Raw genomic sequence first — 16,735 nt, 5'->3', positions numbered from 1 at the left:
AGTGCATTTCTCTTGTACACTTAGTGTAACACCATTATACAATGATGCAATATATCCCTTTTAAGTTATGTGTCCACGTAGGTATGCTAACCATGTTTCTAATGGTTTGGCTGATAAAATGGTGGATGAATTAGGGCTAATTTTTTTTCCCAAACATTATTACTAGGGAGAGTATTGGAATTTCCATGTGGGAGTTAAATAAAGTGCATGACATGGGTATGTAATATGTGGTGACAAGGAAAATGAAGAAGTGATTCAGAATTGATTAAAATCTTTCACAAATGGTAGTCTTTTGTATACTTAGTACATTTCTTTTGTACAGTTAGTGTAATACTATTGTACAATGATGCAATATACTTCTCCTAATAATGTGTCCACATACGTGTGTTAATCATATTTCTAATGGTTTAGCTAAGAAAATGATGGATGAATTAGGGTTAAATTTTTTTCCTCAAACATCATTACTGGGGAAAGTATGAGAATTTCTATGTGAGAGTTAAATAAAGTGCATGATATGGGTATGCAATTCATAGTTGACAAGGAAGATAAATGAGTGGTTTAGAATTGATAAAAATCTTTTACAAATAGTAATCTTTTACACCCCTTGTACATCTAGTGCATTTCCCTTGTACAATTAGTGAGTACAATGATACAAATTAAATATGATTTCAATAGTTTGATTAAGAAAAAGAGTGGAAAACTTAAATCCAATTATTTTTTTTTGTGAACATATTATATTTTTGTGAAAAAAATATACAATTGACCAATTCATTTATTTAATTGTGAACATACTATATTTTTTTATTTTTTTATTAAAATAACTAATAGAAAAAATAAAAAAGAATAATCAATAAATAAAATTTAATTATTTTTATTATTTTCATACAAAAAAATAGTATTAAAAAAGGTATTTAATTTTCATTTTGAAAAATAATTTTCTTTTTTTAATCAAACATATTTAAAAAAAAAAGACAATATAGAAAATAAAAATTATTTTTAAAAATAAAAGAAGTAAAAACTAAAAAAATATTTTAAAACCAAACTCAAACATAATCTATACAATTCTTAACTATTGTTTTCATTTAAAATTGGTAAATATACCATTCAACCATTTTATATGAGAAAAATTCAATCTCTACTATACTATGTATTAATATAATCCATTTCTAAATACAAAAACATTTTAATGGGATATTTAAAATAAAAACTCTTCATCTATCATCTTTCTCTCTCTCCTTTTTTTTTTTTTAATTTCAATAAATTTTCAATTAAGTCAAATTATTAAGAAAATCCCTTAATAAACAAATTTGCAACATTTCATATAACTTATTACCAAAAGTCTATGTTCAAAAAATTATTAAAATAAAGAAGGAAGAAGATTAAAAATAATAATTTTTTTATTTTATAATAGTAAAAAAATAAACTTTAAAATACTTTTTTAGTATAAAAGAAAAAAAAAAGTAAATAAATTTATTTTCAATAGTGTTTTAATCATTAAATTTTTTACTTCTAAAATGTAAAATATAATTTTTATTCATTTAGATTAACTTTTCTTTCAAAAGTATTTTTCAAAAGTATTTTCCAAAATAGTTTTTGAATCATTAATATAATTTTTGTTTAGAAAATAATACCGAATTTTCAATTATTTTTAAAAGAGTTTAAAAAAACAATAAAAAAAATATTAAATTATGGAGAATTTTATGAAAGTGACATATAAAGAGTGGTGGTATAAAGACAAAAATGATGGGTGTAAGTTAAAAGGGTATTTTTGTTTATTCCTATCTCATATCTTTGTAATAAATTGTGAGTATTTGAAGGACTTTTTATTAATTATCAATGCCAAATGCGTTTAAAAGCCCGATTCTCCCAATTTAAAATGATTTAAATGAAGGGGGGAAAGGACTTACGGGTGGTATTTGTATCGATAGTCAGCATCGGCGTGGTGTGGAAGGGCCTGGAGCCATCAATACCGTTGGAGGACATCGAGGTTGTCGATCAAAGGTAGAGCAATGATACCAGGGGCTAGGGCTTGGAATTTGGATATGAAACAATATCGTTTTATTGTAAAATGTATCAAAACACCATTGTTTTGAATGAAAAAAAAAAAGGTGGAAGGAAGGAATGAACCATTTGATTTTTGAAGATTCGTCTGATCCATCGATCCAATCATCATTTCATGGTTTGAGGTGACTTAAAAGGATGAAAGATTCAAAAGATTGGACCAAATAAAAAATATCATCGATGCTGATTTTCGTATAACGATTTCTTCTGAAAAATTAGAGAAAAACGAAAAGAAAAACACACAGATTTAACGACAAATTGCCTAGATTGACTTTCACTGTATATCGAATTAGTGTTACATAAAAGGTATTTATACTAATCATTAGGTAATGAAATTTTAAAAATACCCCTAAACCGTACCACCCTCAATCTATTATTCCCTCTTAATAATAAAAATACAAACTTGAATACCAAATGTCGTCACTTTGCTCCGTTCCAATATTTACCCATTTTTTCTTCATACGTCTTTCACTCGATATGAGTCACATACTACAACACATATTGATTAAACTAACATGATTAATCTCATTTCCAAAACATTGAATTTTTTTATATTTAATTAAAATTTTATAATATTAAATTTTGACACTATAAGTTGAATTTCCACTTAATGTTAAAGCTAAAAAAACAAAAAACAAAAATTATCCCGACACACCTTAAAAACAAGGATTATTTGATTAAAAGAGTTTTTAAAAATTAACCTCGTACAATTTTTTTTTTCTTATTTGAATAAAAATGTCATTATTTTTTTTAAAAAAAAATTAACCCTTTACCCTACCTGAAATAATAAAAGATATTTAGATAAATAAATTAAATTATTTTTTAAAAAAAATTAGGAATTATTTCGTCTCTTTCGATCAAATATCTCAAAAGACAGGCAAATATATACTAGGAATACAGGAAAAGATAAAAAGAAACTGAAATAAAACAAAAGAGGAGAAAAAATCAAAACTAACAAATCGGTGTTTCCTTTTTTTTTTTTCCGTAACACATGAAAAATAAGAGATTGAAAAAATCGGCCTGGTTCTAAATCGAGACGTCAGCATCAGCGGAGTGATTCCTCGTGCGACATGCCGCCACAGACTTATATATCCATATGTAATCTGCCATTTGCCTTTCTGTATACCACCCTCTCAGTGTCTTCCTCCCCATTCCATTTCTCAGTCGACTGTGGAATTTTTTTTAGTGTGGGTGAAGGTTGTGGAGCCATGTTACAGATGTTTGGTGGAGCGAGGAGGTTTTTATTGGAGAAGATGGGGAATATAATAAAGAAGCCGGAGGCCAAGATCGTCGGCGTCAATATCAAAGATTTGAGCCGCGACGGGGTGACGTACAACGCCAAGGTCTCTGTGAGCAACCCCTATATCGTTCCCATACCCATTGGCGAGATCTCTTATACCCTCAAGAGCGCCGACAGGTTTCATCTTCACCCCTTTTCTTTTTCTTTTTTTCCAGTTTTTTTATCTACAATATTCATTTTCGTGTTGGTTATTTTGTTTGGGGAATGTAGGATGATAGTATCAGGGAAGATTGGGAGGCCAGGGTCGCTGCCGGGGTATGAGGAGACAGTGTTGGAGGTGCCAGTGAGGGTGGCACATACCATACTCCTGAGCTTGATGGAGGACATTGGTGCTGATTGGGACATCGACTACCAGTTGGATTTGGGTCTGACCATTCATCTTCCTCTCGTTGGTGACCTCACTATTCCTGTTTCCTGGAAAGGGGAGATCAAGCTCCCTACTCTCTCTTCCTTCCTCTGATCCACTCCACTCGCTTTTCTTGTTTTGATGGTGAAATATTCTGTTACTTTCTGTGTTTTCGTGTTGTTTAATGAATCTCATGCAAGTTTGACTTTTCATGTTTCTACTTTTGACTTTGGAGAAGCAAATAAGACCATATTTGGCAAAGTCGATCTCCGTTCTAATAATAATATATTCAAACTTAAACTATCTAAAATTTGATTTTTCTAAAAAAATAAAAAATAAATTATTTAAGTCAAAATTACTAACAATTGATGTTATTTGTTTATAGTTGATTCCATTTATTTACACCTTACACCTTAATCACATGGTATATACTTCATCCAACTAATTAAATTTAACATTATATTTATAATAGCTTAAATGTCACCACATCTCCTCCTTCCCTCCTCGAGCCTTTATCATATATGTTATGGACGAATAAGAGAATGAAAACAAAAACACCCAAAACAAACAATTGATTTTTTTTCTTGTTTTATAACTTGGTTTGACTTCCAATATCTTGTTACTTTCTATATTTTTTGTGTTGTTTAATGAGTCTTGTGGAAGTTTGAATTTTTATGTTAGTATTTTTCACTTAAGAGAAGCAAAGGCCTAATAATTTCATTTTAAATTATAGTTTAAAGTTAACCCATATTTTAGGGTTGTTTTTTGAAAATGGGTAACTTTTTAATTTTTGAATATAAAATAATTAAAATTATTTGATTACTCATGGATGAAAATTATATTTATGATCTTTTATTAAATAATAAAAAGTTATTTTATGAAATTAAACCATAGAAGCAAAAAATTTTAATTTTATAAAAATGAAATAACATATAAACATAAATTGTAATTAATTAATTAAATTAAGAATATTATTTGTAAGGCCAAGGTTTCATTAATTTCAATTTTAATAACCCAAATATTAAAGATAATCCAGAAACCATTTCAAATCCAATAATATCATACAAGAATCGTATGTTTAATCATGTGAATAAACTATGCCCTTTTGTCCACGAATTTAGAATATACCTAAGTACAATTTTTTTTTTAGGTTTTGAACAAGGTATGAATCTTCTAAGGCTGTAAAGGGGTATCTACTGTTTCTGTAATCTCTCTGACGATAGGAGCGGGAGAGAGCGTTATGTTATGTTCAAAGGATATGTTAAAAAAGGAACAGACACTTAGCCTTATATACCCTTTATGCCTTAGGGACCATACCCTTTGGACTATTGGGACTCGCGTATCTTAGGCACATCATCTAAGACCCGTTATGACATTGGGCTCTACACATAAGGTAGCCCATACTCAATAAACACAAATTGAAATAGATACGGATAGCTTAATCAAGAACTATGTTACAAATGTGAGTCCATATTTTAACAAAAGATATTAATGATTTTATTATCTAAGTGCACAGGTTCAAACGGATCATATCACTCTGTATGCTAAAACTCAAATATCGCATGTCTTTAAAAAGTAAGAGAAAGTCCAATTGATGAAGAAGATGATTCATAATAAGAAAATATTAAAGTATGCTTAAGACAATTCATCAAGTTTATCTTTAGAATATTCTTATGTAAGATTGTGAGTACACTAATTAAGTTAGAATTTCATCCATATCTTTGTTAAAACTCCTAATGCTCCAAATCTTATCCAATTGAAATTAAATTGTTTTAAATGTTTCTAAAAGTTGGATGAAATATGTTCCATATAAAAACCATGCACCATTTATTTATGCATACTTACAAAAGATTCTAAAAAGATGTGGAATCAAAGAACTTATAAGTGTTAGTACTAAATAAGTGTAAGTACTAAATTTTGTAAAATAAGTTCAATTAGAAGCACAAGGACCAGGTGATCAAGCATGGATCAGAAGTGGCCTCATGGAGTACTTCAATAGACAATGAGTTGTTGTGACATTTCTAGTTTAACCGAGCAATCATTGGTAAAGCATGCGAGTTGCATGCATATTCGAAAATCATATGGATTATCCTCAATCAAAGGTATGTAACCAACAATATCATATGAAGATAATTTTGTATGTATTGCACGACTAAAATGGATTACATTAAAGGAGGTAAAACTAAATACATGTTACCAAAATTCTTTTATACACATGAACTCTAAAAGAATAGTAAAATTACACTTATTTAGTACTTGCACTTACAAAAGATTCTAAAAAGATGTGGAATCAAAGAACTTATAAGTGTAAGTACTTACACTTAATCATTTTTAGGATGAGTTAATACAAGTTTATTTACGAACTTCATCGGTGGTCATTCACCACCTCATTTAGGCTTGGATGACCATTGTATCAAAAGAATATGTTTTATTTAAAATCTTGCTAATAAAAAAATCCATGAGAAAAACCTAACAAAGGAAAATGAGTATAATATTTTTATAATTATTAGCTACTACTCTTGGTTTTATTAGGATTAACTCGTTAAAAACCTTGTAATAAAACCTCGAACAAGGGGAAAAAATGTAGTACACTAGCATCCTTTTATAAATATGCTCCTCTCATGTTGATATCTTTTAAGTTGTCGCATATCAATTTTATGCATATATTAACTTCTTAAATGTTGAGGTTAACTTCTTAAATGATTAATAAAAGTCATTGGAATTTATGTTTGATACTATAAATCATAAAAACTATTCTATAAACATATTCATGTGAATTTAATTAACCTTTTTTAGAAAAAAGATACAAAGAATTGATTTTAGAAAAATAAGCTCAAACTATGCTTTGACTTTTAATGGAAATTAATATTTTGGTATTAATTTTAATTTATATTAATACAATTAATTTTATTAAAAGAGCTTATAATTAACAAAATAAAATAAAAAAAATATTATTTTTTTATAGAAGATTTATTTGAATTTGTGAGTTAATTTCACCAAAATATTTATTTTAATTTATAAATTACTTTAAAATTAATTAAATTTTTATAATATTAATTTGTACTTCAGACTACCGTCGAACTTCTACTTCAAGTTAGAGCTAAAAAAAAAAAAACAAAAACCCATCAATGTCGCCATGAAAACAAAAGCAAATATGTATTTTAAAAAATGAAAAAAAAAATGCAAAACAAAACAAAACAAAAACGGAAGAAAAAGCCAAAATCAACAAATCAGTATTTCATTTTTTTATTTTCTTTTCTAGCACATGAAAAATAAGAGAATAAAAACCTGGACGGAGTTCTAAATCAAGACGTCAGGATCAGCAGAGTGATTCCTTTTCCCACATGCCACCACAGATTTATATATATCATCTTTCTGTATACCACCCTCTCAGTGTCCTTCTTTCTCCCCATACCCATCTCTCAGTACTCAACTGTGGAGCCATGTTCCAGCTGTTGGATAGAGCGAGGAAGTTTTTGTTGGAGAAGATGGGGAATATAATAAAGAAGCCGGAGGCCAAGGTCGTCGACGTCGATATCAAAGATTTGAGCCGCGACGGGGCGACGTACATCGCCAAGGTCTCTGTGAGCAACCCCTATATCACTCCCATACCCATTGGCGAGATCTCTTACACCCTCAAGAGTGCCGACAGGTTTCATCTTCATCCCTTTTCTTTCTTTCTTTCTTTATTTATTTTTTTGTTTTTCCTTTTTTGATCTACAATCTTCGTTTTGGTCTGGGTGATTTTGTCTGGGAAACGACGTCGTTGGGTGCGGGGGATGCAGGGTGGTAGCGTCAGGGAAGATGGAGGACCCAGGGTCACTGCCGGGGAATGAGAAGACGGTGCTGGAGGTGCCGGTGAAGGTGGCGCACAGCATACTGGTGAGCTTGGTGAAAGACATTGGTGCTGATTGGGACATCGACTACCAGTTGGATTTGGGTCTGACCGTTGATCTTCCTCTCTTTGGTGACATCACCATTCCACTTTCCTGGGAGGGAGAGATCAAGCTTCCTTCTCTCTCTTCCATCTTCTAATCTACTTCACTCTTTTTCTTTTTTTTGATGTTGAAATGGTCTGTTACTTTCTGTGTTTTTGTGTTGGTTAATGAATCTTCGTATTTGATTTGATTTGGAGAAGCAAAAAGATCATATCATCAAACATTTTGTCCATTTTTTATGCTATTTTGGTACGATCTATAATAATTATACTTATTTTATATTAAATGAAATTTTTTTCATTTAATTGATTATCAAAAATATAAAAATTATTATAATAATTTTTTCATAGGTTTTTTTTTTATATCATTAATATATTAATTAAATATTTTTAAAAATATAAATATATCATCATTTATTTTATATTATTAAATAGATCATAATTTTAATATTAAATAAAATTAAACATTATAATTAAATGTCACAATATTATTATCGAATAATATTAGATGTAACTTAATAATAAATGCATAAATATAAAATTAATATATATATATATATATATATATATATATATATATATATATATATATATATATATATATATATATATATATATATGATATTATTATTAAATATGATAAATTATATCATACATATATCATTTTTTTAATAAAATAATTTTAAAACGTCTATTATTACTTATTATATCATTTTTAAAGTTTTCTCCAACCTTTTCATGAGTTTTGATTGATTCTCGCTCTACCTATATTTTGTGTCAAAACATCCATTGATATTTTTTTATATGTCTCAATATATCCGTAAAATCGAGTTAGCGATATATTCATCAAAATCGATATTTTCATACTTGTTGTCGGATAGTTAATCAAACCTTTTAGAAAATGTTTCAAAAAACTAGTTAGTTTTCAAATTTTACACAAATGCCTCTCAAATTTCATTTATTAACTACCGCAACCTAACATTTATTATAATTCATTGTAACAATGTTTTTTAGACCACCTTGGTTCATGATTCATATAAACTTGCATATCCATTTGGTGTACCTCAATCTTTGTCTAATTTGTTTTAATAAATTAATTTATTGTATCCTTGTGAGAAAAAAATCTAAATTATTATTCCATTTGAATTGTCACTTGCATCCATCTAAGTTAATTAAACATCAACCTTATTCATCCTTCTTTCTTAGGTGATTAACTTGTTGCAACTTGACACATGAATTATCCAAATATTTAATAAAAATGGATTTATCTTGTTCCAACTTGGCACATGATTTATGGACAATACTTGTTCCTCACATGAAGTTTTCAATAAATGCATGATTCCTATTGTTAGTATTTCATGAACCAAACAAGGTCTTGGAGTTTAGGAAAAAGTTTAATATGAGAATGACAAAAATGATACTTCTTATTTTGGAATATGCATGAAATTACTTTATGTTCAACTTTAATTAAAGTTAAAAAAACAAAAACTTATTTCAAACCATGATTCGATGTTTAATGAAACGTGTATAATATAAACAATACCTTTTAAAAATTATTATTTTGACACTGACGTTTAATTGGTATTTATGTAATTGATTTTATTAAAAAAATTATAATTTAATAAAATACAAAATATTACTTTTATTCCAGTATTATTTTGATTTATGAATTACTTTATATTTAATTAAACTTTTATAATATTAATCTTTCAGAGCTTACATCTAACTTCAACTTCAAGTTAAGGAGCTAATAAGAATGGATATCTATTTTCAACTTGGCAACATGATATATCCCATTATAGACATGGACAATACATGTTCCTAACATGAATTTTTCAAAAAAAGCATTATTCTTATTATTTCTATTTCATGAACCAAACAAGGTCTTAGATGTGAGAAAATAATTTAATATGAGGGTGACAAAAATGTTGCTTCTCATGTAAGTTTTACTTTCGCACATGCATGCAATTATTTTTAGTTCAACCTTAGTTACAGTTAAAGAAAAAAACAAAAAACTATTTCAAATTATCTTGTGATGTTTGATGAAAAGTATATAATACAAACAATACCTTTAAAAATTATTATCTTGGCATTAAATTTAATTTTTATCTATACAATAAAATTTATGAAAATTTTTTATATTTAATGAAATACAAAATACTATTTTTGTTAGAAGCTTGATATTGATTTATAAATTACTTTATATCTAATCATATTACATAATCTTAATATTCCCAATTCAAATTCAACTTCAAGCTAAAACTAAAAAACAAAAAATAAAAATAAAAATCATATAAAGTGTTGTGTCAAAAATTTTAATACAAATAATATTAATTAAAAAACATAAAGATAAAACAATTAAAGGTACACAGAGTTTTAATGTGGTTCTATTAACTATACCTATATTCACAAATAAGAGAAAACCATTATATTATATCTTAAAAAATATTATCGATGATAGAATTAGATATAATTATTGAGTTTTACAAACAACTCATATTGTGCTATTCTTTAAATCCACATACCCAGAATCACGAGCACCTTCACTAATTTGAGAAACTCTCCCACGTAAGGCCGTAAAAAATGAAAACAAATATATATATATATAAATAGCGGACAAAACCAAAACCAATAAATCTGTGATTCATTTTTTTTTTTAATTATCTTTTCTAGCATATGGAAGGATGTCATGCATAGTTCAAAGTCGCAGTATCGGTCATTGACTTGAGAGGTCCTGAGGCACATCGGTCTCGGTATCTTGGATCAGTATTGGGTGATAAGCAAAAAATTATAATTTAAGAGTTTAAAATAATTTTAAAAAATTATGAAAATTATTAAAAAAAATTAAACACAAATAAGCAGAGTGAAAAATTAATAAAATAAACTTCTATTATATTAAAATTATTCAAATTATAATAAAAGCATATTTTTGGGATGATTTATAATAATATTAAAAATCTCTAAAAATATTTTAATTTAATCACTTGATAATAAATGTTTCTTATTGAAGATGAAAATAATAAAAAGTAAATTTTTTTAATATTTTTTTAAAATTAAATATTTTGAATTTTTTAAAAAAATACTTTTAATTATTAAAAAAATAAAACCATGATTCATCTTTAAAAAAAATAAATCTGTTTTTTCTTAATTTTAATTTTTATATAAATATTCATTTCCTATTTATTTGATATAAGTCTAATATTCATTATTCATTTTTTATCATTATAATTTTCATCAAATTATTTAAAACCCAAATCCCCACTAAATACTCATTATCTACTTAAAAAACAAATGTATATTATTTAAAACCTAAATCCTCATCTCTATTAAATACCCATAACCGTCATTGACCGATCAAACACCTATCTCTCTCTCAATATACCCATTTCTCCTCTCAACCAGCTCCTTCGCAGACCCATTTCTCTCTTCTCCCACTTCCATCAACCACCTCATCGTTGTTCTCCATTGGTAATAGCGGTGCCGGAGTCTAGCGACTCTGCCTCCTCCTCATGTCACTCAATTCCATCTCCGGCAGGAACTTGGGGGATCCGAACAAGCAAGTGTGCTTCTTCGACCTGGCCAGCGACTCCAAGATGCAGGGTTCTAACTCTCTGTAATCTATATTTTTTATTTTTGTGGGTTTTGATCCTCTCATCTTCTCCACCATTTCTACTCTAATGTTACCTTTTTTTCCATTACCAATTACCCAAATAACTTAGCTTCAACATGATCTTGGAGTTGTCTCAACGTTTCCATGAGATTCACTTTGAGACTGTTCATTTATCTTCAATTCAACCGAGTTTGTTCACATGCAAGTTGACAAAACTTCCAACTTGGGTATCGATCTCGTACCAACCATGGTCAAGGCGGATACGACTCGACCGAGTCATACCGATATCGACCGAGATTTTGAACCCTAATCCAGATGCCTCTTTGATGGCTTCACTCTCCTTCCATCTCTTGTTTGATTACTGGTTTTAATTTGTGGAGCAATATGTATCGTGTTACTTCCGTGTGTTTTTTTTGTTTTGTTTGATGAGTGTTTCATGCAAGTAATTTGAATTTTCATGATTGTACCTTGATTTTGGATGTGTGGTTTTGAATAAATCTCTTGCAAGGCTTGAATTTTCATATTTGATGGTGTTGGGTAAGTACGAGGTGGTGGTTGTATTTTCGTGTTGGGTAGATCCGCTCCTCTCTTTTTCTTGTTTTTATGCATGGCGAAATGTCACGTTACTTTCTGTGTTTTCGTGCTGTTAAAATGAATCTCATGCAAGTTTGACTTTTCATGTTTTTTGCTTTTGACTTTGGAGAAGCCAATAAGACCATGTTTGGCAAAGTCGATCTCCGACTTGGTGATCAAGCTGCCTTAGTTTGAGGTTCCCACGTTTTTGGTTAAATATAATTTCATTTTCCTTTTTTACGAAAAAAAAACAAAATAAAATCTTTATATTTCCATTCAGTTTATATGCTGTGTGGGTGTTTGGAAAATCAAAACAACTACTCATATATCGAAAAAAAATAAAAGATTAGCATGATTTGTTAATAAATTCTGTTCACCTTCCTCTACTCGTACAGCTAATAATAATAATACTATCTAAAAATTGATTTCTAAATAAATAAATAAATATTTTTGTCAAAATTACGGCCTTAATCTCATGGTACCCCATTCAACTAATTAAATTGGATGGTATACTTATAATGGCCTAAATGTCACCATGTCCCCTCCTCTAACCACTTTGTCAAGTATATTGTGAAAAACCATGATAAAATATAATAATAGGGAGAAAAAAAAAAAGAACGAAAATAAAAATATGCGAAGTATATAATTGATTTTTTATTTTTTTATTACTTGTTTTGACGGGATAATATTCTGTTACTTTTTGGGTTTTTTTGTGGTGTTTAATGAATCTCATGAAAATTTTAATTTTTTTTTAAAGTTAAATATGTTAATTTGATGATTTAGAATAAATTTTAAATTAATTTGATTAAACGATCTTAATACTTAAAATAAAAATTAAGTAATAAGTTTTAAGTCACCAATTTAAATATAATTTAATTTAAAGTCAACTTAAATCAAGTATTAAGTTTTACCAAATATCCACTAACTTAATAACTTAAAGTGATTTAGTAATTTAGTTTAAGTTATTAAATAGATTAAGTATATTTGTTAAAATAATTTAATATCACAACTTAAAGTTAAAAATTATTTAAGTATTAAATCAAAAGAGTTAATTTATTTTTACTTAAAACTAGAACTATGTTTATAAAAAAAATTATTATAAATTAAGTCATTAAAACATTAAATTACTTCAAGTCATTAAGTTAATTCAACAAACTTTCATTGATTTTGGAGGAGAGTATAATATCATGTTTCCGATACTTTCCCACTATCTAATGATTTCTTAATTCAGCGATTATATATATTATTTTTTATAGATAATCTAATACTCAACCGTTCTAAACATTTAAATAATATTTAGCACCGACGTAAATGAAAATCTATGAAATATGTGGCTGAAAAAATAATATTAAAAAATAAATAAAATGAAAGTCACCTGATGACATGGTAAACATATAGGCGTATAACCTAACAAGAATCTGTTTATACTCATTACCATCGTTGAGATTATAAGTAACTGTTTTAATTTCCTATAAATCAGTAACCAACTCTCCCTCCATTTCTCTCTTTCATTCTCACTTTCTCGGGAAAAATCGAAGCCACTTCTCTCTTTCAGTTTCTCTTTCATTCTCTCACTGTGTTTGTTGTTCTAATTCTTCGCCAATCAGGTACCTTCCTACATCCGATCTCAATAATAAAGAAACATCCATCAAGAAGTCTCCTGACATTTCTGATCGATCTCTTTTCCTTTTTCTTTGGAATATTAATCAGGTGCAATCCTTTTCATATATAAGCATGATCACTTTCTTTCATCGATTTTTTTTCCCAGCATATTTTGCGGTAAGAGTAGTTGCTTTTTCGCATTCAACACTTTCTTGGTATCCAAACAACTCTTTATCATCATTCTTTCTTTGTGATCAGGAGAAGTAGTATTCAAGTTAATTTTCTCGGAAAATGAACAACACACGCGCCATTGTCTACGGATGTAACTCATGCTTAACATTCTTCACAGACCGCTCACAGCTTCATGCAAATGTACTTCTTTCTGTTTGTTTTTTTTTTCAATCTTAGAAAAGTTTTACCAAATTGGTTGTTACTGCAATCTTTGCTTGCAGTTCTCTGATCATCAGAATCCACCTAATGTGATCGTTAGGCTCTTCGATACAGCGTAAGATTTTCGTTCTTATCTTTTTTCTCATTCCTAATGAGATTACGAGGTGTTTGTTTAAATTAATTTATTTTCATAATTTAGGTAATTTGTTTTTCTACTTTTTCATAATTTATTATAAAATTTTTACTAAATAGAAAAAGTCAAACTTCTACCTTTGATTCTAGAAAAATCACAGGAAATACATGGAAAAAATAATAAAAATAAAAAATAAACTTGAAGTAAGTAAATTATTTTTTTTCTTATTTCAAACATTTTTTATTTGTTTTAATTTTTTAATATAAAATTAAATTAATTAAAAATATTTAAAATGTAAATATATCTAATTATATTATTTATAAGATAACAAAATATGAAAAAATATTTTTTTATATATTTATTTATTTTCTTTTTTTAGCATTATCGAGAACCAAACATGACTTAAGTGGTGTTTGTTTTTTTATTGAATAGAAAAAAGTACCTTATTGATAATAACCAACATAATTAAAGTGAAATTGTAATCAATAAGTTTAATTTAATTATATTGATTGATATCAATTAATTATTTTTAGGCGAATAGAAAAAGTTAAATATTTTGATTTTTTTTATTTAACAAAAAAATAAACACTACATTAAAGTGAAATTATTTTTTAAAGAAATCGTGATTAATTGCAGAAGGAATGTGTACCAAATAGAAGCAGCAGAGATTCGAATTAATGGTAGTTTTTTACTTGATCACGAGGGGGAAAACCTTCAGATGCGATTGGCCGCCGTTAACTGTGCTGGGTGTCAAACTGAATGTGGCTGGAAAATTGTAATGACTATCATGCCCTTCTTCTTCCTAAATTTTTTTTTTTTTTTTAATATTCTAAATCCTTTATTCAGAATGCAGCTAATCCACATCCTCTAATCCGACCCGGCCAATATTTACTCAAAGCAAGGCAAGTTTTTCCTCCATAGATGAATTGGTAAATTACAAAACCACCCTGACAATTTTTTCTTCTTTGTTTTTTGGTGCAGGTCATTCTTGGAATCTCAGGCAAGGAGACTTCCATGACATACTTTTAAGGTCTACAGAACTCAACAAGATCGTTCATCACTGTATTTGCAAACTTTTGTGCTGTGGAATTCTACTTCCCCTACAATAATTGGATTGCCAATTTAGATTGTTTTTCAATTTTCCTTTCTCCCTCCAAAATTTTTTTTACTCTCTCTCTCTCTTGGAAACAATGATTGAAATTGTTGAATTTTGTTAATAGAATATGAATGGATAGATATTAATAGAGGAATATGAAAATGAACTAAATAATATTGTAGGGACCCCTCCCCTTGGGAAACACGTGGCACGCAGCTCATAGTGACGCGTGACACGTGTTATCAGCCGAACCATCATTATCCGGATTCCCCTAAGGATATGCATGGTACAGTTATCCTATCCGGACCGCCTCAAGAAAAGGCAAACGACGTTTCATCTTCTCCTATCCAAGGAAGAGCAAACGACGCTGGCAGAGCGTAGACATCCGGATAGTCTCCACAACACATCCGGATAATCAGCATGAGCCATCCGGATATAAATCGTCTGGATGGTCAATCAAAGTAAAGCGAGTCTTACACGCAATCACAACAAGCAGCCATGACCCACATCTTGTCACCTGCAGAGTGAGAAGACAAGATGAAGTGATAGCAAGTCACTTCCCACGATCATTCTACATGATCACCTTCCCACGATCTCTGACAGTCGCGTAACCTACCATGGTTTCTGACAGTCATTCGTAGGGTGATAATGCTCTTACTGACACCTATTGTCATCATCACAGCATAAAATATCTCCTCACCATTAATGAGAGGAACAGTACCCCTGCAGCTGTATATATATACCTTCGCACGAAGAAGAAAGGGACCTCCTGGTAACCTTTTGATACCTAGTAAAAGGTCAACTAATTTATATTCCTCTTTCCTACCATGGCTAACAAAACCATCGGAGGGTGCGTCCGGACACCCTGTCCGGATGCCTTTTTGCAGGTGCGACCACTGAATCAAGAACCCTTTATGTGTTGAGAATCGCGTGTTCATCCCTCTAGCAGTAACTTGGACAACCTGATACGCGAGGTGACAACAAATATTTCTCTAATTTTATATTAAGTTTTTTATTTTTATTTTTTAAAGTGACATAATATTTCTCTAATTTTTATTTCTATTGAAAATATTGACATAAAACGATTTTAAATTAAATTATATTTATTTTTTTTAGAGCATGTTACTCGTATAAATATCTTATAAACGAGTTTATTAAGTGAAAAAATTGGAGCCGAAAATTATATTGGTCATGAAAGTTAGTCAAATTTTTTTAAAAAAAAAATTTAAACATGAAAATAAAATTTGAAAAATCACAAAAAATGTGGAAATTTATTTTTTTTTTTCATTTCTTTTATTTAATATCTATTTTTTTTATCAAAAATATTTCTCACAATTTTTTATAATATTTTTCAAAATTTCATAATTAAGGAAATTAAAATTAAATAATTGAATTCCTCATACTTTTCCTCATCGTTAGTTATCTTATGTTTGAGTTTTGAAAAATAAAATAAATATACATAATTTAAATTTAATAAATTATTTTTATACATTTAAATTTAGTTTAAGGTTTCAATTAAAACAAAAATTTATCCATTTTTAAGATTAAAACTATATTTGTGCATGAAAAATATTTTAAACTTGAGTGTACCGTGGAAAATCATCTTATAGATTTCCATTTTTAAGATTAAAATGATGTTTGTGTATGAAAAATATTTTAGACCTAAGTGCAACTTGGGAAATCATAG

At 28.5% G+C, this 16,735-nt stretch overlaps 3 protein-coding genes across 4 annotated transcripts; all 3 read left to right on the top strand.

Annotated features, from left to right (window-relative positions):
• Positions 1-3,211: 3,211 nt before the first annotated feature.
• On the top strand, positions 3,212-3,917 carry LOC100251603 (desiccation protectant protein Lea14 homolog). Its single transcript, XM_002275572.3, has 2 exons — positions 3,212-3,478; positions 3,572-3,917. The coding sequence occupies exons 1-2, from the start codon at positions 3,270-3,272 to the stop codon at positions 3,819-3,821; spliced, it is 459 nt and encodes a 152-aa protein (XP_002275608.1). The 5' UTR covers positions 3,212-3,269; the 3' UTR covers positions 3,822-3,917.
• A 3,188-nt stretch (positions 3,918-7,105) lies between these two features.
• On the top strand, positions 7,106-7,851 carry LOC100263714 (desiccation protectant protein Lea14 homolog). The gene is made up of 2 exons (XM_002277224.2): positions 7,106-7,359; positions 7,493-7,851. The coding sequence occupies exons 1-2, from the start codon at positions 7,151-7,153 to the stop codon at positions 7,740-7,742; spliced, it is 459 nt and encodes a 152-aa protein (XP_002277260.1). The 5' UTR covers positions 7,106-7,150; the 3' UTR covers positions 7,743-7,851.
• A 5,427-nt stretch (positions 7,852-13,278) lies between these two features.
• Positions 13,279-15,161, top strand: LOC104881919 (uncharacterized). 2 transcript variants are annotated; one of them, XM_019225420.2, is made up of 7 exons: positions 13,279-13,434; positions 13,538-13,606; positions 13,688-13,801; positions 13,882-13,934; positions 14,589-14,727; positions 14,799-14,854; positions 14,934-15,156. In XM_019225420.2, the coding sequence occupies exons 3-7, from the start codon at positions 13,721-13,723 to the stop codon at positions 14,968-14,970; spliced, it is 366 nt and encodes a 121-aa protein (XP_019080965.1). In that variant the 5' UTR covers positions 13,279-13,434; positions 13,538-13,606; positions 13,688-13,720; the 3' UTR covers positions 14,971-15,156. The 2 variants fall into 2 exon arrangements, with proteins under 2 accessions (XP_019080965.1, XP_019080967.1); XM_019225422.2 differs by lacking the exon at positions 14,799-14,854 and having other exon boundaries at positions 14,934-15,161.
• Positions 15,162-16,735: the final 1,574 nt, after the last annotated feature.

Source organism: Vitis vinifera, chromosome 15 (assembly GCF_030704535.1).
Source record: "Vitis vinifera cultivar Pinot Noir 40024 chromosome 15, ASM3070453v1".
Taxonomy (NCBI): domain Eukaryota; kingdom Viridiplantae; phylum Streptophyta; class Magnoliopsida; order Vitales; family Vitaceae; genus Vitis; species Vitis vinifera.
Note: the sequence above shows the minus strand (reverse complement) of the source record. Positions and strands in the feature narration are given on the sequence as shown.

Coding starts and splice junctions, on each gene's coding strand:
- LOC100251603 (XM_002275572.3), top strand. CDS start 3,270: ATGTTACAGATGTTTGGTGGAGCGAGGAGGTTTTTATTGGAGAAGATG. Junction 3,479..3,571: donor ACCCTCAAGAGCGCCGACAG/GTTTCATCTTCA, acceptor TGGGGAATGTAG/GATGATAGTATCAGGGAAGA.
- LOC100263714 (XM_002277224.2), top strand. CDS start 7,151: ATGTTCCAGCTGTTGGATAGAGCGAGGAAGTTTTTGTTGGAGAAGATG. Junction 7,360..7,492: donor ACCCTCAAGAGTGCCGACAG/GTTTCATCTTCA, acceptor CGGGGGATGCAG/GGTGGTAGCGTCAGGGAAGA.
- LOC104881919 (XM_019225420.2), top strand. CDS start 13,721: ATGAACAACACACGCGCCATTGTCTACGGATGTAACTCATGCTTAACA. Junction 13,935..14,588: donor GTTAGGCTCTTCGATACAGC/GTAAGATTTTCG, acceptor GATTAATTGCAG/AAGGAATGTGTACCAAATAG. Junction 14,728..14,798: donor CTGAATGTGGCTGGAAAATT/GTAATGACTATC, acceptor TCCTTTATTCAG/AATGCAGCTAATCCACATCC.